Source organism: Phodopus roborovskii, unplaced genomic scaffold (assembly GCF_943737965.1).
Source record: "Phodopus roborovskii unplaced genomic scaffold, PHOROB, whole genome shotgun sequence".
NCBI classification, from domain to species: domain Eukaryota; kingdom Metazoa; phylum Chordata; class Mammalia; order Rodentia; family Cricetidae; genus Phodopus; species Phodopus roborovskii.
The window spans coordinates 21507395-21533751 of record NW_026126409.1 but is presented as its reverse complement, the minus strand read 5'-3'; the positions used below and the strand labels follow the sequence as shown (position 1 = coordinate 21533751).

Genomic DNA, 26357 nt, shown 5'->3' with positions numbered 1-26357 from the left:
GAGCAGTAGCTTAGAGCTTAAGTCTTATCTGCAAATTGGAGGCAGAGACTGGGTCTGATGTAGGCTTTTGAAACCTCAAAGCCCACCCTTATCAACACATTCCTCCAATAAGGCCACACCCCTTAGTTCCTCCCAAACCATTCACCAACTGGTACCAAGCACTCAAACAAATGAGCCTTATGGGGACCATTTTCATTCAACCACCACAAGGACTTTTTTTGTTTTTTTAATTTCCACATTGGATACTTATGATTAAGAACTCTCCCTAAGAAAGACCAAACTCTCAATTATTCCATTTCATGTCTGTTGTGCTGCATTACTTAAGAAAGAACCCCTACAAAGCCCTTTCCACAAATAACATAGATTGAAAAGATAATGCTTATCATTCATAAATAGGCCAAATGAGAGTCATTTTTAAGGAATATGACCAGCATTATGCAAGAAAGTTGAAACTCCCGTACTTCATCTCCCAATGGCACCCTATTAGGTAATTGAATACAAAGTAGTGGTTTGCTTTTTCTTTTAATTCTGTGGTCCTTAAATGTTAAGTGCAGCATTTTCATGTAACCTGAAACATCTTAATTACATGCAAGCATTGTGGGTTTTTGTTTTTGTTTTCAAAACCTCAGCATTAGGTAATAGTTAGGGCCTGTTACAATAATATTCCTCTTTTGTATACATTAAGCCATTTGAAAGAAATGGATATTCTGAGAATTAGAAAAGAAAACGTATAAGCAGAGTTAAAATAAAATGCAAAATATCACTGCTGACTAGCCCTACTGTTTTACAGTAACTTCAAAAGGTAAAATTAGCCAGGTAGTGGTGACACACACCTTTAATCCCAGCACTTGAGAGGCAGAGGCAGGCGGATCTCTGAATTCAAGGCCAGTCTCACCTACAGAGCAGGACTACATAGAGAAACCCTGTCTCGAAAAACCAAACAAATAAAATAAAGTTAACAAATACCCTTCAGCCTATCCACGTTCACAAATACCAAGAAAATCATATGTCTAAAAGTTCTAGAAAGCTGTAAAAAGCAAATACATTTAGCGTCTTGTGAAACCACAATTTGAGGAAGTTGTGAAGTTCCAGTCTCAAGTAATTTCCACATCAGTTTTATCTGCTCCAAAAACTCACACTGTGGCAGAGCTCTATATGCACCATTTTGCTTCCAACAAGACAGGCACTGTTCCTTTAAGATGTTAGGCATCTGCTGCATGCCATACTAGGTGTCTTCACCAAAGAGGACCACCTATACTGGTGTTGCCTGCTGTGATTAGTGCCCTCTTCTCTACATTCCTCCCATCCATCCCTTTGCTTTCATGAACCCAGCTATGTTCAGAATCTGTGTAGCTAATGGTGTCTTTGGATTCTGAAGCAAAGAGCAGGAAAATCCAGTGCTCTAGTGTACAAGCAGCAACACCTGCAGTCTGACCTGGACTGAAAACCACTGACTCAGCAGATGAGCATTTCTGTCCCTTAGGAAACAGTACCTGTGGTTAAATAGCATCAAATGCTGAGTTTGGATTGAGACCTGTAGATGTTTATTATATATGGGGCAGTTTGCTATACTGGTTTATTCAAGTCCAATATCCAATCCTCACACCCCACCCCCCGTTGAACTGCTTGTCTGTGGATCTGTTCTGAAATTTGCTAAGAACTAGGTGAGAGGTTTGGGTGTTAAGGATGTCCAAGATGGACTGCATCTTTTTAAGGTTGGCCATGAATACTTTCAAAATATAAAATGCCTCAACTTTTGTGTTACAAGTTTGTCATTGATTTGAGAATCTCAGATTTACTAAATGTCACCCAGTTAGAAAGTTGTGTCTGATGCCAACCAAAAAGCTTCAGTGACTCTTGCTTTGACACATAATTTTATAAATGAAATAATTTCTCATATTCACTGAAAACTCTATCATAATGTGGTCCTAAAAATACTGAGAAATTTGTCTACTTAAGTAAATATTTGAATGTAGCAAATACATCCAAAGTTTTATCAAATGTTGCCATTTCAGCATATATGAAGAAATCAGAACTGTTCCAACCACCAAAAAAAGAAAAAAATTGCATTTTCTTATCATTCTACAATTTAGAGCTTTTAAGAAGATTATTTACCCTTACAGTCCCATGACCAAAGTACTCTGATGGGACAGATTACTCAACAGTAGGGTTTCTTTTACCATTTTATCTTTTGAAAAAAAATTGACCCTTGTCGTTTTGCCAGCTAAGTTCATAGGCCAGCTGCCACACTGCTGAGGTGGCTGCTGCTCCATAGCTCTTAAGCAAGTTGCATTCCTGCCCTTAATTTTTAAAGACTATAGATATTAATCCCCTGTCTGGTGAGTAGTTGGCAAAGATTTTTCTCCCATTCTTTATTCTTCACCTTAGTGCTCTTCTGCTTGCAAAACTTTAAATTTGACTTGTAGTCCTAGTAGTTGCTTTTGTCCATTTCATTTATAGTAAGAGCTACAGCACTTATAGCAGTATATATGATTTTGGCTCTTTGTAGCCCTTCTGACCTTATTCACTAGTATTCTTTTGCAGTATCTTCCTTGATCCTCAGGCATGTTACAGTAGGCTAAGTTCTTCACCAGTGGTTTACTTCAATTGCTTACTTCAATATTTTGACACAGTGGAGACTAAGTAGAATTTCTGTTTCTCTTGTCATTATGGTTATTAAATTTAATTATGATAGTGTGTTGCTAATACACATCTGGGGCATTCAAAAAGACACTAGGAACATAGCAAGACCCTATCTTGAAAACCAAACTTCAGAAAGGCCATCAGGAAAATAATCATACCTAGGATAAAAGGCAAAATCACAATAGGTTTAGTTAAAGGTCTAGCTTGGCTTTTATAGCCGGATTCCAGAATTGTAGCAATAGAGATTGGTTTCATAGACAGAAGGCCAGAGAGTGTAGAAACTGGACAAAGAACTTATTTTGGTTACGTCTTTTCTGAAGGTTAAAGCAGAGGGTCACTACCTTATCATGCCAGGTAGAACTAGAGATTGTCTTACATTCTCATGAATTCTGAGTTTAATAGCTTATGATGTATGACTAGGATTTGGTTTGTTCTGCAGGGTCTAGTACAAGCTCAGTCCAGACCAATGATTTGATAAAAATTTTATCTAGCACCAAGGATCTTTAAAAAGAAAAAAACACTAAAAGTTTGCTAATGAAAATGTCAGCTTAATCAGGCTGGCCATTGTGGTACATGCCTTTAATCCCAGTACTCCGGAGGCAGAGATAAGGGATCACTGGGAGTTTGAGGCCAGCCAGGACTGCATAGTGAGACCCTGTTTCCAAAAACAAAGATGTTTTTAAAGATGTAGAATCAAAATATATTCTTTTTGAAGTCCATATTACTGTGTAGGGATTCATAAAGAATATTACATTACTCAAGTATTTCTAGCAGTAGAAATAAAATTTAATTTCTTTTGGGTGTTTTTTCGTTGTTAATGAAAGCATTTGACTGTAAGAAAACAACTTATCCCTGGAATTACTTTAAGTAGTAAAACTAAGTGGGGCTGGAGAGATGGCTCAAAGTAAACGCACTGGCTGTTCTTCCAGAGGTCCTGAGTTCAATTCCTGGCAACCACATGGTACCTCACAACCATCTGTAATGGGATCTGATGTCCTCTTCTGGCCTGTAGGCAGACATGCAGACAGAACCCTACACACACACACACACACAAAACTAATGTACTTTTCCTTCGTTGAGCTGTTACAAGTGTAAGTACAGGCAAATAAGTGCGCTGTTGGTTAATAAAATGGTTTTTAACTGGTGTCAGTGCACAAGCAGATAGTTTAGTTGTGAAGAACGTTCCCAATGAGATTACATATCAATATAAAGCCAAAATCTTTAAAGAGTTGTGAGAAAATTGCCTTTATGCTGTTTGCTAGCCCCAAACCATTAATTAGGGAATATTGAGAAATTTTCTGGAATTACAAACTGCTTAAGCAAAAGTCACAGCTAGAGATGTTAATCCCACTGATAAAGAGTAAAACCTCTACCACAGTTTAAAGTAAGCTTCAATTAAATACTGGCTAGATGGATGGGCTCTGGCCAGGTCCATACCAGGGCTCCCAGGAAATGTCCCCAAATCAGGGTTTACAGCAGTTTTAAGTATTCCCCATCAGGTTCAATTGGGGCAAGCTTTAGCCTGCATCCAGTCAGTGGCAAGCGGACATCTGACATATTTCCTGCCTGCATACCTCTGGCCCATGTGATCAAGCACATCTGGTGCAGATGGGTCAAACAAGCTTGTTTAGGGAAATGGAAAACACACGGTTTGTTATCCCCTACGAACAGTAGCCTTCAGCATTTCAGGAACTATCTGTCCTTGGGCAGGGGGCTTGCAGATCAGAAGCATATTTCTTTCATGGGTCTCTATGACATAGTAATTAAAATGTAAATCTGGCTCTCATAGAGGCCTGCACATAGAGTCAAAGTTTATTGCTATTTATAAGCCCTTTGGTGGGGGGGGGGGAGAACAATAGGAAAGGAAGTTGCAGGTTAGTATTTTGTTTTGAGAGTCTTTACTATATAGCCCAGATTAGCCTCAAACACACCTTCCTTCTGCCCCAGCCTCTGGCTCCTAAATGCTAGGATTATAGCTCTGTGCCAACATGCCTGATGTTCAGACTGCTATTCTTGGTATGTTCTGCTGAGGTAGTGATTAGAAGCTTACTTAATATGTGCTAACTACTTTTCTAAAATGTATTGGGAAACTCCTTGTTTATTAGGTGGAATAGCAGTACCAGAATAGAGAGTACCATGAATGATGTTTTTCTTTTTTCAACTTGTAACAGTTTAGTGAGATGATTAGCCACTGAAAGTTAGTGTTGTTTGCTAGAATCATTTGTGTTGAATTCTGTTTGTTTTAACAAAAATTGTGTGTTTTCAACTCTGCTACTTAATTGTGATTGAACTTGGGGAAATTGCTTTATTTCTGAGTCTGATAGTTCTTATATGTAACATTTTTAAGTTAGCTTTCTGTTGGTTCCTGTGACAGAAACAATTTTAATGGATGAGGGGTTGAGATATATTATAGTTCAGTGGTAAAGTACTTGCCCAGCATGCTCAAGGCCCAGGGTTTGACTTCCAGTATGGGTCTGGGTTAGGGCATTTAATCCCAGCATGGTTGCAGTATTCAGGAGGCAGAAATGGGAGGATCAGAAGCTTCAAGCCATCTTGGGCTACATGTCTCAAAAAGAAAACCTGAATCAATGAATGAATGAATAAGTAAAATAAAAGGAAAAAAGCTTATTTTGATTCACATTTCCAGTGGTTTTAGTTCATGGTCTGCTTGTTCTGCTATAAACCTGTGGTAAGGAAACATTGTGGCTGCAGGAGGATATGGGTGATCAAAGTTGCTGATGTCACAGTAAGCAGAAAGACAGAAGAGCCCAGAGAGGAAATATATAACCTCCAAAGTCTTGTCTCCAGTGATCTTCATTCTTTAGTCAGCCTTCTAATACCCTGTAATTCATTGATGAACTCAGCACTCTGATGATATAATTACCTATTTATAGTACCACAAACTGGGGGCCAAACCTTTTTGGAAATTACTTTGTCTAAACCAAAACAGTGTTTTAGAGCACTCTCCCCCTCCCCCTTTTTTTTTTTTTTTTTTTTTTTTTTTTTTTTTTTTTTTTTTTTTGCAGAGTCAGTAGATTAAAGCATTTTAAAGGCATTGTGGTTCAGTGCCTATGGCTTTTAGCAATCAACCACATATACCAGACTATGAAAGACTAATGCTTTACTGCCAGTAATTGTACCTTTCAGATGATTTAACTGTCAAAAATAACATTTACATTTTTCTAACATCTGAATTGACCTTTATAATATTTTTTTTGAGACAAAGAGAATGCTTGCAGGAGGGACATGTCTACACAGTTGTTGGAAGCCCATTTCTCTGAGAGTTCACCTCTCCCTGACAGGTGCAGTGCTTCTTTCCTCAATGATGTATGTGTCCTACTTGCAGCCATCCCTCTTTTTAACCACATGTAATAGGATCAAGGATGAAAATAGACTTTGGCTGAAGCTTGCTGAGGCTTTATAATAACTCAATAACAGCCAGTCTTAATTAGAAATTGTAAAGACTTAGAACATATCTATAGCCATTTCCAGCTTTGTATTAGAACAGGAAGAGGTTGTTCCACAGAGACAAAATGATGTAGATGAGGGAGAAAAGATAAAGGTAGATCCACCCTTCTTTTAAGTACTAATGCATACCATTACTTCTACTACTACTTCCTCCTCCTCCTCTTCTTTTCTTTTCTTTTTTTTTTTGTATCAGAGTACTTAAAGTGTTTTCTCTTGGTATAGAAAACCTTGCCTAGAAACATCAAATTAAACTTAAAAATAGATGAGTATGGATATCCATATACCAACCAATGAAGTTAGCTCTCTTCTATTGCATGTAAATGGATCAGAGACCCAAATATAAGAGCTAAAAGTACACAAAGGAAAAAAATTAAAAGAAATAAATCTTTGTGACCTTGGCAGAAGTGTCCTAGATAAAATGCCACAAGTACAAGGTAGGTAAGTTGAACTTCATCAGACTTAAAAACGTTTGTATATACAATATGCCGTCAAGAAGGTAAAAAGCTGGGCTGGAGAGATAGCTTGTAGTGGGGAGGGGAACCTTTAGTTCCCAGAACCTATGTGATGGCTCAAAACCATCTGTAACCACTGGTCCAGGGGATTTAATATGCTCTTAAAGCTTGTTGGGATACCAGGTATCCATATGGTGTACTTACATTGAGGCAAATATTCATACACATAAAATGTTGGAAAATTTTTGCTGACTGGTAGAGGTTGCAGTCTCCCCGTGGCCTGGCAGCTTATCTCAATAGCTCAGCAACTTGGGGTTCCCTCCCTCCAATAGAATTTCATGCCTCTACCTGCCTTTTCTGGAAAATGTCTCTGGGCCTGGAGAACTGACCTTATTTAAATGAGATGCCTGTCTCTAAACCAGATGCCTGGCTTATCTTTAGCTTGAACCCTGACATAGATTCCTGCTAGAAGGCCCCCTTGCTGCATATATGATAACTAAAACTTGTGACAGGAGTGTGCCACTTAATCAAATTAGGGTTTGTCCCCAGGTTCCCCAATCCTATATATTCCTTATACTTTGGAATAAATTTGAACTGATTTACCAAAATCTGTTTCCCAGAGGCTTCCCTCCATTTATGCTCATGGGCTGCCTACAAAGCTTTCTCTGACCACTATACCTCTTGCCCTCTCTACCTATTGGTCAACAGGCCAAGAGGGAAAGAGGTCCACCTGCACACATACATACACACCTACAAACACATACACACCTACAAACACACACACACACACACATACACACGTGCACATACACACAGTTTTTATAGTAAAAAGAAGTCATGAACCACCACAGGCAAGCAAGTTTTATGTTAAACAGAATTATGTGACTCAGCAATTCCATTCCAAATGAACCATGTCCATATAAGAACTGGTATATGGCTCAAAAGTAAAACTACCCAAATATCTGTCAGCTGATGATTGGATAAGCATAATGTAGTAGTCACTTATAGAGATAGTTTGTGAGAAATGCATCTTGTGCAAACACAAAGTAGACTATACAGTATTGTGGGCTCACTGTAGTTGATCCTGGATGAACATGTTATTTGGTGCTTGGTCATATATCCAAAAAGAAGTCAAGTCCTGATACACATGACGTTACAGGAAAACCTTAGAATCATACTAACAGAGAAATAGGACATAAATGATCATATAGTTTACTGTTTTGTTCATTAAAATGTTCAGGGCAGAGAACAAAGAGATTAGTAATTTCCAGAGGTGGGAAAATAAAAAAATAAAAAAGAGAAAGATGCTAGTAGATACAATGTTTGTCTTATCCCTCCCTCCTCTTGTGTGGGAGGGTGCCCATGTTCCCTGAATGAACATGCAGATGTCATCCAAAGGTTGACATTGGATGTCTGACCTTGATAAATTTCATACTTTGGTTTTTGAGACAGGGACTCTCATAACTTTTTATTCTGTCTGATCTCACTGTTTCAACCAAGGGATCCACCTGTTTCCACCATCCCCCCAAGCCTCTTCCCCCATAGACCATGCTTCCATGATGCTTGGGTTAGACACATGCCCCTGCTCCTAGCTTTTATGTGGGTACTAGGGATGCAAGCTCAGGCTATCACTGCTATCCAACATACACTTTTACCCACTGATCCATCTCTATCACCTATGAAGACACAGAAGCTTTAACATGATGGTGATGGTTGTGCAACTCTGTCATTATTATATCTGAAGTGTTTTGTATTTTACAATTGAGAAATATATGATATGTGAACTATATGAACAACATGGGTGGTTGTAATGGTATATGGCTTTAATCACAGCACTCGGGAGGCAGAGGCAGTGGACCTCTCTAAGTTATAGGATCAACTGCTCTGCATATCAAGTTCCAGGCCAGCCAAGGCTAGACAGTGAAGCCCTGTTTTTAAAAAAAAAAGTTGATGAATTAGGAGGCTGGAGAGATATGGAGAGATGGCTCAACAGTTAAGTGTGCTTCCTACTCTTCCAGAGGACCAAGTATTGTGCCCAGCCCCTTATCAGGTGGTTCACAATTGCCCATAATTGTAGCTCCAGGGCATCTACTGCCTCCTTCACTCACATACACATACCCATTATTAAAACAATAAATACATTTTAGAAAGATAAAGTTAACGTGTTATATAGTGATTAAATATAAGTTCAAAATGATTTTGATAGATAGAATTTATAACTTTTTTATATATACTTATTACCTAAATAAGTGCATTGAGTTATGTAACAACATTTTCATCCTAAGTAGCTAGTTATGCTTTTAAATTAGCTGGAATAAAATTACTGATTGAATTTCAATCACAATAAAAATTAAATTGTAGATTACTCCCCTCCCCCACAAACGTTCCTGCCCCAGAGCTTTTTTGTATTTTAGTTGAATAGATAACAGTTGTGTATAGAAAGATCTTGGACTTAATGCTTGCTAGACCAGGACAAATATGTTCCATTGTGGTCTTGGACAAATCATTTCTTACAGCTTCAATTTGAAAAACTTGCAAGTTTTGAGAAGTTTAGGCTGTTTGTTTTTTGAGTTTTTGGGTTTTTTTTGGGGGGGGAGGTTGTTTGGTTTTTCTTCTAGTTTTGTTTACTCAACTTTTAGAATATATTAACATTGTGCATTTTAGTTTAAAAGAAAACATCCATGACTCAATCTTCCTAGTCGATTGAGTCAGGGTAGTTATAGAAGCCGAGAGAGAGAGAGAGAGAGAGGGGGGGGGGGAGGGAGGGAGGGAGGGGAGGGAGCCATTATTGGTTTGAAGAGAAAACTGAACCTAAAGATAGGTCTAGAGACCTACAAGACTGCTGCTAACTAACAATTTGAGCAACTGTGGAAAGGCTACCATAAATGCCCTCCCCGGATAGTGAGATAAACAACTAACTTAACCACCATCACGGAGCCCTCATCTAGTACCTGTTGGAAACAGAAGCAAACACCCATAACTAAACACTGAGTCTAGCTAGAATCCAGATGCAGAGGGAGAGGACAAGACCAGGTTGCAGAAACACATAGAGACAGCTGACCTGAACAAGGAGGAGCTAACGGGCCCCCAGACTGATAGCACTGATAGCTGGGAATCCAGCATGGGACTGACTCAGACCCCCTGAATATAGGTCTCAGCTAGAAGGACTGAGCAGTGTAAGGGACCTCAGACAGTGGAACCAGGATGTATTCCTGGTACACAAAAGGACATTGTGAACACATCCCCCATGGAGGGATACTCCCTTAACCTAGAGACAGGAGAGAAGTCCTAGTCTCTACTTCAAATGACTTGACAGGTTTACATGACCCCACCTGGATGGCATTGCCCTACATGTGGAATTGGGTTGGGGGAATGGGAGGGGATGGTGGTCAGGGTGCATGTGAGGAGGGGAGAGGGTAGGAGGGAGGGAGGGAGAGAGAACTGGGATCGACATGTAAAATAAAAAAATAAAAAATATATAAATAAAAAAGAAAATATCCATGTTTTAATATGTCTTATATAACTAATTTATTACCAAAACTAATCAAACTGATTTTAGGAAATGTGCTGTTACACCTGGTCTCATGGGTTATTTAATGACTGGCATGTGGCATATACATATTTTTATATTTTTATGGTTCACTTAAATGATGACATGTGATGGAATTGGGTGTTTTTGTAAGCATGATGGCTACATGATCTTTTTTTGTTTGTTGTTGGTGTTTTTGGTTTTTTTTCTTTTTCTTTTTTTTTTTTTTTTTTTTTTTTTTGTTTTTGTTTTTGTTTTTCAAGACAAGGTTTCTCTGTAACAGCTCTGGCTGTAGCTACATGGTCTTAATCCAGTTTTTCTTTACTTGCAGAGACCCTGTATATTTTGATGATAATTGGCTAAACAGAATCAAAACTGAAGTGGGAGACAATTGGAGGTTAAAGGTATTTCTTTCTATATTTACACCTATTAAATCTTAAATATTTGTATTGTATGTTGTCTTACTTAGGGTTTCTATTGCTATGAAGAGATACCATGACCATTCGTTTGGGGGTGGTTTATAGTTTCAGAGGTTTAGTCCATGTTGGGAAGCAAGGTGGCAGGCAGACACGGTGCTAGAGAGGTGGCTGACAGTTCTTCATCTTGACCCACAGGCCACAGGAAGCAACTGTTGTAATTTAAGAAAAACGACACTCAATAGAATGACACCATGCTATAGGGTTCAAGCAGAGGGTTTATTAATTAGGGAAAGGGAAGGGGGGAGACCAGCCTCTGGAGACAGGATCAGCAGGAGAGAGGTGAGAAAGAGGGGAGGGGAAAGAAGAGAGGGAGAGAAAGAGAGACAGAAGGATGGGAGGTGGGCAGGGTCCTTTTAAAAGGGAACACAGTGAATGTGCACAGGTGGTGCTCTCAGTGGCTGCAGCTTAGGGAGTATCCTATCAGAACCCCAAGGATAGACCAGTACAGATGCCTGAATACTAACATTCTTCCCTTTTATTATAAAAAGGTGAGTTAGAGAGGGGTAGCAGGTGAGCTAGGGATGAGGACACCTTGTTCTCAAAACTACTTCCCGCTGACCTGGGGGGCATTGCTCGTTTTGGGGGGGACCTGGGAAAGCTGGTGTGCTAGCCACGTCTGTTTCACTTCATTGTCCAGGCTCTTCCAAACCATCAGGTGCCTCCTGAACCTGGCAAAATGCTGTTCTCGCTGGATCCAAACCAACTCCTTAGGGCTTTAAAACACCTGATCTTTTCCCATCACCACAACATCACCTGGACATGTTTGGTAGTCCTGTGCCTCCAGCTCTATGGCCAACAGCTGTAACAATAGCTGATTAGGAATGGTCAGTGGGTCTCCAAAAAACATCCCAATGGGTAGCAAGGAGGTATAGATGATGACACAGCTCCCATGAGTAAGGCAGAGAAGCAAGATCCACTTGTCTGCAATTCCTGTTGTCCCAGGAATTCAGGCACAGGGCATCCAGTGAGTTGTCACTCAAAGGGTGGGGGCCTGGGAGAGACACAATAGCCTAGTACCAGGATTTTGAGAAAAGCCAGAAATTGAGAAAAGGACTATGCTAGAGAAAGAGAGCCTCACATCCAGGGGAATAGTCAGAAGTGGATAACTCCATCAAGAGTCCCAATTGTTGGTATTGAATGGAAGGCAAAGCCATCAGGGAATGAAAAAGCAGATTTGTTGCAGGTGTTGAAGGTGAAACAGGTGGGTAGGGGTCCAGCATGAAGTGATTACATCGTGCTGGGAAATGGATTTGGTAGACTTCCCCATGAGTGAGGGAAAACAAGATCCAATGGCTTTTATCAATCGAGGGTCAGGGAAGAAAGGCACAAGCTGCCTCTGTGATTCTTCAATCAAGGATGGGGCCTGAAGGACCAGAAGGTCCAAGAAAGAGATTGGCACAGGCCACCCAGAGGGTCATCATGAAAAGGGTGGGAGCCAAGGGTTCAGAGCCCAAGAGGGCCGTGGTTGCCTGAAACCAGCACTTCATGAGGCCAAAAGGCAAGAAACTACACTCAAGAAAGGAGATGAATCCTTACTCATGGGAATACCCTAAGGTGGAGTGGCTTACCAATCATGACGATTTTGGATGGAAGGACCATGGATCCATAGAAGTGAGGTCCTCATATGTGAACTGGATTCCAGAGTCCAGGAGTGCCTCAGGCTGCCTGCTGACAGAAGGAGACTCCAGGAGAGCCTTCCCAGTCAGGGAACAAAAGTTGTAATTTAAGAAAAGTGGAGCATGCCACAGGGTTCAGGCAGAGGGGTTTTTATTAGGGAAAGGGATCATAAAAAGGGGAAAGGGAAGGGGGGGAGACCGCTTTCTGGATACAGGAACAGCAAGAGAGACGAGAGAGGAAAGGGGGAGGAACGGTGGGGGGAGAGGAACAGACAGAGGGACGGAAAAAGAGACATGGATGGGAGGTGGGCAGGACCCTTTTGAAAGGGAACATAGTGAATGCACAGGTGGTGTATCCTGTCAGGGCCCCAAGGACAGGCCAGTACTGAATACTAATGGCAACTGTGTGCTACCCATAGCTTGAGCAAAGGAGACCTCAAAGCCCACCCCCACAGTGACACACTTCGTCAACAAAGCATACCTTCTAATAGTGCCACTCCCTATTAGGGCCATTTTCTTCCAAAACAGATATATAATACTTGCTTTTGCTTTTTTTTTTTTTTTTTTTTAAATCTGCTATTTCCAGTGAGATTTAAGGTTTTGGTTTTGTTTTTGTTTTGTTTTGTTTTTTAAGGAAGTCTATAGCAAAATAATCAGGAATTGAAGATTAGTAGTCATACTGCTTTCCAGGATATGCTGTACTATAAGTCAGTAAAACCTATTAATGGCTGGATTTTGGAATCAGCACATGTGTGTTCACATCGGAGCTCTACCATTTATTGTCTATGGCAAGTACTATAACCTTGCTGTGGATGGATTCTTCAACTATATGATGCAGTTGGTTAAAATGAGATAATATAGCATTTTGCCATGGTTTAAAGTGTTCTACTTTCAGGTGTTATATGACAAACAGCTTAGAAGAGCGGACAAAGGAAATATATGATGTATTTTCCAAATTCAAATTTTTCCAGAAGTACAAAATGTTAATTTTATTTTTGATACTATTTTTTTTGTTTTACTTTGTTTTGTTTTTTAGATAGTTTACTATATAGCCTAGATCTGTCTTGAATTTGAAGTTTCCTGCCCTTATCTCTTGGATTAACAGGCATAAGCAAATACACCTTGCTTGTTTTGTTGTTTTTAATAAATAAGCAACTTTTCAGTTTATTTCCCTGTTAAAAATAAATGTTTCCAGGGGCTAGAGAGATTGCTCAGCAGCCAAGAGCACTCTTTACACTTGTTACTTTGCAAGGACCTAGGTTAAGGAACCAGTAATCCTCATAGTGGCTCAAAACCATCTGTAACTCCCATTCTGAAGATCCAATATCCTTAGCTGACTTTAGAGAACACCAGGCATGCACATGGTGCACGTAACTCACAAAACACTCATACACATAAAATGTTTTAAACCAGAAGGTTGTAACTAAAAATTCAGTGTCTTTCATTCAATAACCTCAGCCTATATTGTCTTTGTTCTAGAATATATTGTTCTAGGACATTCCCAGCTACAGTTTGAGCATCATCAATCCTAAATCCAAAACGTATCTGATCCCAAGCACTTCATATAAGGAAAAGTCATAGCTAACATACCAAATACTAACATTGAACAAATTCAGCCAGATCACAAGGATGATTGGCAGTATATGACACATTTAATCCAATGCAAATTTAACTGTCTGAGGAGGATCAAAGGCAGATGAGAACCTAAGAGTTTTTAATGCAGTGGATCTGCCTGTCATTTCACTCAGCTAAAAATGGCTGGTGAACTTAAGTTTTGGAGTGAGTCAATACCCTGCAGCACCGTAAGATTCCTCCTCTAAGCTCATCTATGGTCCTCCTTAAAGCACTAGCATTCTTTGCAATGATTAATGCTAGTATTAGTGTTTTAGTATTTTGGGATACAGTAGTAATTATTTTGTGGAGGAGGGTTTGAGACAGGGTTTCCATGTGTGCCCCTGGAACTCACTTTGTAGACCAGGCCAGACTCAGAACTCAGAGATCCACCTGCCTGTGCCTTTCCAGAGTGCTGGGACTAAAGGTATATGCTGCCAGGGTTATAATTATTTACTTTGCTTGGTGTTCAGCTAAATAGCAGCCTTCTCTTACAGTGGAGGAATTTGGAGGTGTATTTCCTGGGTTAAGACAAGGGGCTGGGGAGATGGCTTAGCAGTTAAGAGCACTGGCTGTTTTTCCAGAGGACCTAGGTTCAATTCCACAGCAGATCACAACCCCATGTAACTCCAATTCCAGGGAATCCAATATGCATGCATGCCAAACACCCATATATGTAAATTAGTTTTTAATTTTAAAAAAATATTTCCAAGGATAATTTGGCAATAGTTTCTGTTTAATTTCCTTCAGAGAAAAGTATCACAGATTTAAGTTCAGGTCTTTAAAAATAATATTTTTTTTATTTCCTTTATCAAAAGTCTATGTACTTATTTCCCCATAGTGTTATCACTAAGCAGTGGTCTTTTTGTGATGTTGTTACTTTAAATATCCTATTAAGTTTCATTTTTTGTACAGTTTACCTACCCATTATATGAAGTGTTTCAGATTTTAGAAGAGTTTTGGGGAGATTAAGGGTTGGTTTATTTGTTTGTTTAGAAAAGTTTTATAAATTTGACCCGTTGAACATCCCTAATCTCAAGATCTGAAATCTGAAATGCTCCAAAGTTGAAGTGGTTTACAGTACCAACATGCTGTTCAAAAAGTTTTGGAGTTTGGCCTAGTTCAGACTTTAGAGTTATGGTGTGGGAATACTCAGCTTGTACTTCTGTGATTCACTTGAGTTTTTAATGTCAGTCTTGCCTTTCACCCAGTTTTTTCTCTCTCTAAACAGATTAGTAATTTAAAGAAAATTTTAAAAGGAATCTTGGATTACAATCATGAGGTAAGATCTTTTTCTCATTCTACTTGGAAATATAGAATAGTTTAATTTTTTTTATAGTTTCAAGGTTAAAAAAATTCAAAATTAATAGTTTTTATCTTCCCCGTTGTCAGTTCAAATAACCAGTCATCTTTTAGGTGTGAACACATTAGTAATCTTCATTGTTTTTTGTTTCTTCTTTTCTTTTGTTTTTGTTTTTTTTGGTTGGTTGGTTGGTTGGTTTTTCGAGACAGGGTTTCTCTGTATCTTTGGAGCCTGTCCTGGAACTCTCTCTGTAAACCAGGCTGATTTCGAACTCACAGAGATCATCCTGCCTTTGACTCCCAAGTGCTGGGATTAAAGGTGTGAGCCACCACAGCCCGGCTAGTAATCGTCATTGTTAAGAGTAACTTGTGCATGGTTACAGTATGTTAAGTTTTGTACTCTGTTCTCTTTCTGTGCTTGTAAAGATAGTTCAGAGCTCATGTGGACTATTGTGATTAGCCCTGCTGCTTATGTTTTGTTCATCAGCAATCTCCTGAACCATAGGTGAACTTAACCTAATCCTTCAGATATTTCAGAACATAGGTATTTCTAGGAAGATATTTACCCTGCAGAACTAATTCATTTCATGATCATAGATGCCAGTAAGGCATAACATTGCCTAGAAACATGTATTATTTTCTTGGCATTTTCTTCCCTGCAAGAAAGATACCCACACTTATATCTATAGTATCTATCTTCTCCTGTTAAGTGACTTTATCACTTAACTTGTAGATCGAGACCCCCCACAGATGTCACACATTAGATATCCTGCATAACAGATATTTACATTATAGTTCATAGCAATAACAAAATTACAGATAAGAAGTGGCAATGAAATAATTTTGGTTGGGGGTCACTACAACATGAGGAACTATATTAAAGGGTCATAGCATCAGGAAGGTTGAGAACCATACTATTCCATCACATCCAATCAAGAATGCAGTCACAAACTTTGGTACAAACTTTGGTATCATTTTATAGTCCTTCTCATGGGTTTTCAGACAGGCTTGCGCTGTGATATAGGTTGTCCAGAAATGCACTTTATAGCCCAGTGTTACTAAAATTCTTTCCCAGTAAGAGATATAAGCAACATCTACCCCTTTTCTTAAAGTTCCAATGACAAATGGAGATACAATCCTACCAAAGTTCACTCTTTAGAAACCAATGAGTGTATTGGGTTTCCTTACAGAGCATAGGTAAGGGATTACTAAAGGGATATGGGTACTTCTCTCCCCACTGCCCCAAAAAAGGCCACACCTGAAAAACCTTTACCTAGCAAGGATAGGGCTTCTCCATAGCCACATAGATAGATATAGTTTTCCTTGACCTGTATATCCTACCTTTCTCCCAAGTCATGTACAGTTAAGGTAGAGTTGCATCCAATAGATGGTTAAAAAAAAAAAAAAAAAAAAAAAAAAAACAGCTGGATACTCACTCAGATGAGAATCTTGTGCCTTCTCAATCTTCTATTCCGAGGTATAAATCATGAGCAAGATCAACTGGATGATGTTTTGCTTCCTTTTGGATGAGAAGGGTTTAATTAATTTGCCCCTGGTTACCTTGAACTTTAGCCCAGGCAGGTTTTGAACTTGATATGCTTCAGCATCAGTCTCTCTAGCAGCTGACATTAAAGACCTGTGCCACCAGACCCAATGTGCATGGCTTATTCTTATGTTGAGGGTCAATCTACATTCTTGTCTCATGCAGGTTTACCTGTTGTCTCATCACTTTTATTATTAGTCATGAAACAAGGTTGGGGCCAGACCTGACATAAGTCATTGTTCAATTCCAGCCATCAGCAGTGCTATGTTGTAGTGGGCTGTTCATTTTGTAATCATCTCAAATAACTTAAAAATTAGTGTTAATATTAAAGAAAATTGTGATATTTGAGTATGTAAATGAGCCCTTGGGGTAAGTATTAGACATCTTGGACAAATGTGAAAGAGACCACTAACTATTGGAGTGGCTTTCTTTTGTTTGTTCTTTGGTACTAAGAAGTGATTTTTACTAACTCTTTGGGGATTATGAGAAGTAATTGTTTTTGCCCTGGGCATCATATTTGCTTATTTTGAAAATTAAAAATTGTAATTTTCTCAGAAAAGTATCACAGTGGAAAGGAAATAGAAAATTTCTGTCAGACAAGATCATGGCAGTATTTTAGGAACTACTTTGCTGTGTGCCACTGTAGTTTGGTGCTGCACTCTGACCAGAAGGAGTGTTGCCATCACAGTGAGAAATCAAGGCTCAGATACCTCTGTGTACATACCTCTTCTCTTTCTCTGTTATCTTTTTGTTTTTCTTACCCTCGTGCCCCACCATATTCCACTAAACCCTTCTTGGTGATGCTTTGGACTTTCAGTCTGCAGCATCATTCTATGTCCCAGTCAGTATGACCCAACTATGCTTATTGTGCTTAGAGAGGAGATAAATCTAGTCCCTGCAGGTGACAAGTGTGTTTGGAGCTTTCCTTACCTGCTTCTAAAAGTCTAGTTATATACGAAAGTTATATACCAATGCCGAAGTGATAGCATTGGTATCTGTTTGGAGCTACACACAGTGAATCCCAACTACTTGTTTCATTTCCAAGCTCCCCTTTTAACCTAATTATTCAGTGTTCTTTCCTTTTTTATCACTGGCTGTAATTTGTAATTAAGTATTTTTTTCTGAAGTTACTTTATTTGCCTTATGTCTTTTCCTTCCATATACTTCATGAAGGTAGAATACTTGCTTACTTTAAAAGTTTTGTAAAATATACATCTTTTGAAACAGTATTAAAAAACAAAAACATTGTCTCCTGTAGACAGGCTGGCCTCCACCTCTGTATGTAGCCAAGGATGACATTAAATTTCTCATGTTTCTGACTCCATGTCCTGAGGCTGAGTCACTCCAACCCTGACACAGTAAATTTATATTCAGAATTTTTTAAAACTATGTAGCTACTCAGGAGTTTGAGCTATCCTGGACAACATAATGACTCATGTCTCAAAAAAAAAAAAAAAAGTAGAATAAAACAGAACTACTAAGAGCTGTCCACCTCCATGTTATTTTATAGGATGCAAAATTGAAAATAAGCCACATGTCTTGTAACAAAGAAATTATGAAATATTTTAGGCAAATAGTATTCAACCATAAAGTGTTTTTATTTGGACTGTATATGCAATATGATAGCACTTTTGTAGACATCTACATAAATGTACCTACAGAAACATTTATGAAGGTCTATAGTCTGACTCAGATCCTTTACAATTCAGGGTTTTTTCAAACTGCAAGAGTAACATGTTACCTATATCCTCTATTTTGTGAATACTCCCAGAGGGTTCTGGCTTAATACCTGTTGTATTAAGATTACTGAAATAAAGCATAAGGGTTTTCATTCTTAACTAGAATCAACAAGGACAGTAAATAAGCTTATATTCTGTCATTGCCTTTCATACTCAGTCTGGGAATTCCTCTTCCTCTGTACTATTCACATTCCCTTTACTGACTTTTATTTAATCTCTAAAGATTCATGAAAATATGCGTCAATGTGAGGTGCATTTTGAGCATGGGTTTTGTTTTATTATGCTTGGCCAACACTTAGGAAATCCTTAAAAATTGAACGCCTACTAGTTTTAATTTTAGGAATTTTTTTTTTACTTCATTTTTTCTGTTTATATTATAGAACTCCCAGTGAGCCTTTGAGCCTCCTGGATTGATCCTTTAATTAGTCAGATTTCATTAATTACTTAATCAAATTATCTTTTTGACTGCTTATGTGTTTTTTCTACTCCTGAGACAACTGCATACCTTTCTTGCTTGCCCAGTGAAACTTCTATTACATTTTTTATTCCCATGAGCACATCTTTAGTCATTTTCCAACCTTTCTGTTTATTTTCTTCCCAGTAGACATTTTCTCTCTCTCTCTCTCTCTCTCTCTCTCTCTCTCTCTCTCTCTCTCTCTCTCTCTCTCGTGTGTGTGTGTGTGTGTGTGTGTGTGTGTGTGTGTGTGTGTGTGTTTGTAATCTCCATCCTTTTGAAATGGAGAAAAGCAGGGGAGGGGAGACCCTTAAATATGAGAATCCTTTCTCAGGTGCCTGGCCACTAAAGCTACCCCAGGTTAGTGGCTTCTGTGTCCTTCGTGTTGTGAACTCACAGATGAATTTCATAAACAACAGAAGGTTAAGTTTTAGAAAGGAGTTTTGTTGTAGAAGATAGCTTAAGAGAAAGGAAGCAAAAAAGGATTACAACTGATGGTCCCTGTTTAGGAATTAATAAGACTTTACTGAGTTGAGGCATGGGAGGTGAGCTTGTCAGGCCAGCTGTCCTACACACAAGGTATTCATTAACACCTTCACATCCCAATGGCTAGACTGGAATTTTGGCACACCTTCAAGGATCAGAGAAGCACCTGATCATGCATAGCTTCCAGGCAACTGTGTTCATTATTTTGCTTTATAAACCTAGAAGAAGAATAATAAGGACCCAGAACAAAAACCAGTGCCTCTGAACATTTTTGGCATTTTGGACCTCTGGTTAGGACAGAATTGTGATAGAATTAAGTACATCCCTGGCTCAAGGACAAGAAACAGAACTGCTGGTTTTTGAGGTCTCCATGAACAGCAGAATAGTTTGGGTTGGTTTTTTTTTTTGTTGTTGTTGTTTGTTTTGTTTTGTTTTGTTTTTCTTGTTTTTAATTACCACTGGAGAGTGATTTACCTATGCAGAGGAGGAATTAAATTTAATTGGGTTGATAGTATATCCTTGTATAGCCAAGGATAACCTTGAACTTCTGATTCTATGCCTCTTCTGAATGCTGGGATTATACCCATGCACCACCATGCCTAGTTTATGTGGTACTAAGGATGGAAATAGACTGGTATTCTACCAGCTGGTCTATCTCTTTTGCCTCTAAGGGGCTTTCACTGACAGGTTATCCAGCAGAGAGATTCCCATTTCTTAGCAAATTCCCCATTAAAGGGATCTTCCATTCCCATTCCTGTTAAAAGTGTCTCACTACCAACATTTTTAGAGGCAAAATGAAGGTAACAAGAGGGAATCTCACTTGTGGTAGTATGGATTCCTCTTTAATCCCAACTGTTTTGGATATCCTTTAGTTTAGACCATTCTGGTTATAATTCATCAGAGAACAAACTTCCAACCTTTCTTAGAACAGCAGAAGGATCAATAGTATGTGGATTTTTGTTCAGCGTACATACCACATATCAGGTTAGGGACTAAGTTACCAAATACATAATAGTTGAAATTTAAGTGTGGGAAATAAGAATAGAGGCCTTGATAATGAATTTCAGGTGATAGCAAATCAATATCTATTAAATATTTTATTTGGTGCTATAAACATGAATGTAATTATAATCTCTTTGCTCCATTCAGATTTTAGGACAGCAGATTAATGATTTTACCCTTCCTGATGTGAACCTTATTGGGGAACATTCTGATGCAGCAGAACTCGGAAGGATGCTCCAGCTTATCCTAGGCTGTGCTGTGAACTGTGAACAGAAGCAAGGTAACTAATGAAAGTAATATATACTGTATATTTTATATATAAAGCACCAAGATCAATGGCATCTTTCCATGGCTACCCATCTTCTACATCTTTGTTGGTAATTTGCCTTCAAGTTTAAATAGGTTCTAAAATGTAGTCTAATTTTGATTATGGTCATATTTCTTCCCTTTCTTTAAGACTATATAATTGAATAGTTTTTATATTGTTATGTTCATTTTTTTTATACTGACTGTGGAACCGGTGCTTTGTTCATACTAAGCAAGTACTATACTATTGAGCTACATCCCCAGCCTGAATATATTCTTTTGTTTGGTTTGTTTTTTGTTTTTGTTTGTTTGTTTTTCAAGACAGGGTTTCTCTGTAGGTTTGGCATCTGTTCTGGAACTTGCTCTGTAGACCAGGCTGTCCTTGAACTCTCAGAGATCCACCTGCCTCTGCCTCCTGAGTGCTGGTATTAAAGGCGTGCATCAACACAGTACTGACCAGCTGAATATATTCTTCTTAGTGCATTTTTAACTACATTGGATATGGTGATATTTATTATTAAAATATTTATTAATAGTTTGCAAAATGATAGCTTAGGAAATATTTTTGTGCTTCAGAATAAGAGCACCGGCTGTAATGCACAGTCACCCTGTGTTCAAATGTAGTTGCATTCTTATAGTCTATGGAGAGATACTGGGCAAATCTAATCTTTATTTCCTTTTCTTAGTAAATGAACATTTAGTACCTACCTCACAAGATTATTAGGGGGTCTAAGTAACAAAACATGTAAAATCACACAGTATCTTACACATAGTAATGTTTCAAACAATGTTAATTTCACAGAAATGTGATGTGATTTTTTTTAAGATATATGTATTTATAGTGTTTTAAAACAATAATTCCATTTCATTTGTATATTATTAAGTTCTTATAGCCACAATTTTTTTTGAGACAGTATCTTCACTGTGTAGTCCTGGCTGGACTGGAACTTGCTATTTAAGCATTGTTGGCCTCATACCCAAAGAGATCTGCCTGCCTCCGAATGCTTAGTGCTGGGATTATAGACATGTGCCACCATACCTGCCATAGCCACCATGTATTTTATTGAAAAACTTTTTCATACAATATATTCTGATCATGACTTCCTCTCCCCAATCCTCCTATATCTTTCCCATCTCCCCATTCATACTATAACACCTCCTTTCTCTCTTTAAAAGGGGGAGGGGGTGGACACCAAAAGTAAAGAAACGCACACTACTGAAATCCATAAAAGCATAAGATGACCAACTATAATATATAGACAAATGAGTGAGAAAAAATATTTTGTTCAATCAAAGGAATGAGAAGCAAAATGAACCATTAAGTTCATTTTATGTTGGTCAGATAGTGCTGGGCATGGAGCCTGTCCTTCAGTGTGATTTAATATACCCAGTGAGAGCCATTGGAGAAAACTAATTTTCCATTGCAAGTGAATTTTTAAATGTCACTTATTAGGTGCCATTTATAGGATGAGTCATACTTACGGACTATAAATTAGTAAAACTACTAATTATATTTAGAGAAGTTAGCAAGTTCCTAATAAGTTAAATTCAGATCACAGATATTAGAAAAAGTACAGTATTTTTATGTATACAGCAACTCCAATTTATAAGACCAGCTTTTATACATAAATAATAATGTAATTAATTTTTTTATTTTTAGGGTTTTTGCTTTTTTTTTAAATCCCTTTGTAAAATGTGACTTATTTGTATGAAGATCACTTGTTTAAAATTTGTTCAAATTTACCATACATAAAATAAATGCATTACTTTTGCTTTGGGAGGGTGTGTGCGTGCGTACATGCACATGTGTGTGTCTCTCATGCATTTGCATACAGAGGCCAGACAAGGAGGATTTCGTCTTCTATTATCCTCCACTTTATTTTTTATGACAGGTTGTCCTACAAACTTGAAGTTTGCATACATGCACATGTGTATGTCTCTCATGCATTTGCATACAGAGGCCAGACAAGGAGGATTTCATCTTCTATTATCCTCCACTTTATTTTTTATGACAGGATGTCCTACAAACTTGAAGTTCCCCATTTTGACAGGCTGGCTAGAGAGTTCTTAAACTCTGCCTGTCTGCCCCCAGTTCTGGGGTTACAGGCATGTACGATTATCCCCATCTTTTATTTGGGTGTTTTAACTTGGGTTCTAATGCTGGCACAGCACTCCTACTCACTGGCCATTTCCCAGGTGACATTAGATTTATGCCACAAATATTTCTTGAACTGGTATTATGGAAGAGGACTACAGAACCAAATAGAACAGACACAAAGTTTGCCTTCATGGTACTGGAATGGATGAAAAAGATCATAGCACAAGTATTTACAGAGTAATGATAAATGCTCTGAAGGTAATGTAATGGAAAGTCTAGACAAGGCGTTAGGGAAGTTAAGTAAAGCTCTGAAAGATAGCTGGTTAAGAATAACTCAAAAGTAAGAAATACTCAACTTATCTTTCAGAACCTTAAAAACCCCACAAAACTATAATTGTATAGTAAAGGAAGAATTGGGAGAAGTGTTGCTGGACAACAGGGACTCAGGGCTTTTCAAAATATTAAGTAGTATTTTGTAATTATTTTAAATTGAAGCTGAGTTTTTGTTTTGTTTTGTTTTGTTTTGTTTTGGGGAGGGGTTAGGTCAAAACTCCCTTGTCTCCTTCACTCTTAATTCTTCCACACCCAATAATGCAACTCAAGTTTGTACTTGTGTTTTGTATTTTAGTGTCATCATAGACTTTGGGGCTTTTCCCTCAGCTCACTAACTCACTCCCATTCTTAGGATTGCTTTCCTTTTCTTAAACTGTGTTTCTTTTCAAAGTCTTTTTTTAAATGGTGGCACATTGATAGCTCCAGTCTAGTCCAGGTAGCCTTTCTTGGTATGGGTTCATGGGTGCACCAGCTGTGTGGTATTCAGAAGATGGCAATTCACAGCCCTCTTTCCTGTCTTATAGTATTTACATTCTTCCTCCCTCCAACACGCACATACACACACAGTGTCCCTGGAGCCTTGGAAGGATGAGACAGAGGTCTCATTCTAGGACTGAGCATACATCAGCACTTACCCAGTTATGAGTCTCTCTGTGTATTAATCAATGCCCACTCAAAGCAGAAGCTTTTCTGACCAAGAGTGAGAACAGCATTAATCTATGTGTATAAGCATAAATATTCAGATGACTTTCTGACGTCAGTTCCATATAGCAAAACATTAGTAAGTTTACCCCTTCCAGGAACTATGGACTCCCCAGCCATGGGCTTTTGACCAGAATTACAATACCAAATACAATTTCCTCCTGTGGAACAGGCCTAAAATCTATGTAGAAAATAGTTGATTACTCCCACAACACTCAGGCCACTATTGCACTAGTGGTCATATTTTGTCTAGCAAGGTGATATTATTAGCAGAATTCACAACTGGTTAAAAACAGTGCTCTGTACAGCACATTCCAGCATTATAAAAGCTAGCTAGTCTGAAAGGAGGAAGGTTCCAGTTGAACAGGATTTTTAATCTCTCACCTACCCAGATTTGTGGTACTCTCTGATTTCAGGAATACAATAGAGAGCTAATAATCATATAATGAGTTTCTCCATTGGTAATCATTATTTGTCACTGAATGTATAATGTGGGAAGATAGAATAGGAGGCTGTCAGAAGTGCTTCAGCAACTTATTACCTACCTCTGGATGAGATATTCTTTGCCTTTGTCTTTATCGGCAAAATCTCCTAGCTATGAAGACTGAATGAAACAGTGTCTGCATTTGCTTTGTGTTTAGCCATTGTTTTGGATTGGCGGTTGGTGAGAGCATGACTGTATTTGTCTTTGCTGACCTCTATGTGGGGCAAATAAAATAATGATAAGTTTAAAAGACAGAGAGTAGGAGGAGGAGAGGCACATTGATAACAGTGACCTTTTGTTTTGGGGGTAGGGTGGTAGGATTTTTTAAAAACATTTATGGGGGGAGCATATATGTGCCACAGAGTTCATGTGGAGGTCAATGAATATTTTGTGAAAGTTAATTCTTTACACTCTGGATCCTGGGATCAAAGTCCAGTCGCCAGACTTGGTTGGCAAGTACCTTTACTTACTGAGCCATCTGACCAGCCCATGGTGTCTGCCTTCATTCTGCTACTCTACTAAACAATAACAAAAGTACTTTTTATAGATTAGAAGTTTGGGACTTAAAAATATTACAAGATTCCTCAAATTTCTTACTCGTAATGAATGGGCTAGATGTAGAAGAAAAAAAAAAAAAACAATGTGTTTCTTCAACCTTTAAAGCTTTCTATTTTTTGTATTAAATCATACTAATAAATTTTGAACAGATAAAATTGAGGGTAAGCTTCCTTACATTGTATGCCTCATTCTTCAGCATTGCCTCATGGGTATGTACCAAATAATCATACATAATTGTATTTTTTTATTTTAAGGTTTTAAAGTAGTGTATATTAATTTAGCTGTCATCACCATTCTATCATTTAGTACTTTACGGTGTTCGCGGGGAAGGGCCTTGACGTGGCAACACCGCTTCTTAACTAACGCTTCCCCTCTCATACCTACTAATGTCCTGACCTCTTTTACTGTTACTTCCTTCATCTCCAGTAGTTGCCATTAGGCCTCCCTTCCCCATACCAATGCCACGGTGTCTTCTCTTCCATGTTCATTTATAGTCTTTAATTTTGAGGACCTGACAGTCATCCTAGATGTGCTAGTTCTTGTGTTTGATGTAATAATATCACAATGGTGTTATTAAAATACTTAAAACAAAGACCAAGTTACCTGCTGGGGAGAGGATTATGTTCAGCATTCCAGTAGACAAGTCTAATGACAGTGTTTGTACATTTCCGAAGTAAGAGCCTCTGTATTACAACTCTAAGGGTACCTGTCATGTTCATTTATTTTAATGCTTAAGCCTCTTCTGTCATCCATTGTTAAGTTTGGAAGTAATGAAAACTATTAGCAGGGCTTTGTCAAAGGAAAGAGATATTACTTCCAGGGTGACTTTACTGAGACATTCCTGGTGTGGGCCTGGGTGAAAATGAGAATTACGTGGTTTCTACTTTACAAATAAAGGTGCAGGATAATATTTTAAAGCCCAGGACTTTATAGTAGTGTCTATAAAATTCATTTTAGTTACTTCTTTGTATAGTAAACAAAATTAAGGTAAGGATTTATATAACTTAGTGCTTTGATGTCACATAAGAATGAAATCAGAGTGTTTTTACCATATAACAAAGAATAATAGTAAAGTTTCAGAGTGTATGTAGGAAAAGTGATGTGGCCCTGACTTAGTGTCTTATTATTTCACTGATTTATTCCGATGTGCACTCATGCTGAAGCTGTATTCCCTGACATTTTCCTACAGCATCAGCTTTATAGGAAATGGTAAAAGGAGTCAAGTATATCTCAATAATCCCAATACTCTGAAAGACAAAGGCGGGAAGACCTCAAGGTTAAGGCCAACCTAGGATTCAAAGTGAGTGGAGAGCAGCTAACAAGACCCAGTCTCAACCAAATAAATGTGCAGCAAGAACAAAATATCTTTGGAAAAAAGTTAACATCTTGGTGTTCAGTCTTTGCTTACCTGGCACATATTTAGAGCAGAGTAGTCATGAATAATAATCAAAATACAGAAAACTGCTTATAAGGGTTTGTAGAGTATTAGCTTTCAACTTCTTGACCATCTCTTAACTTGAACAGTGACATTCCAGGTTATTCTTGTTTTCAG

At 38.3% G+C, this 26357-nt stretch overlaps 1 protein-coding gene across 1 annotated transcript in view; it reads left to right on the top strand.

Moving 5' to 3' along the window:
- Hook3 (hook microtubule tethering protein 3) overlaps nucleotides 1-26357 on the top strand; it is an 85757-nt gene that overhangs the window by 13042 nt on the left and 46358 nt on the right. Inside the window, exons 3-5 of the mRNA XM_051182196.1 lie at nucleotides 10424-10496; nucleotides 15030-15080; nucleotides 20472-20604. Coding sequence (XP_051038153.1) covers nucleotides 10424-10496; nucleotides 15030-15080; nucleotides 20472-20604 — 257 coding nt within the window. The remainder of the gene's footprint in view (nucleotides 1-10423; nucleotides 10497-15029; nucleotides 15081-20471; nucleotides 20605-26357) is intronic.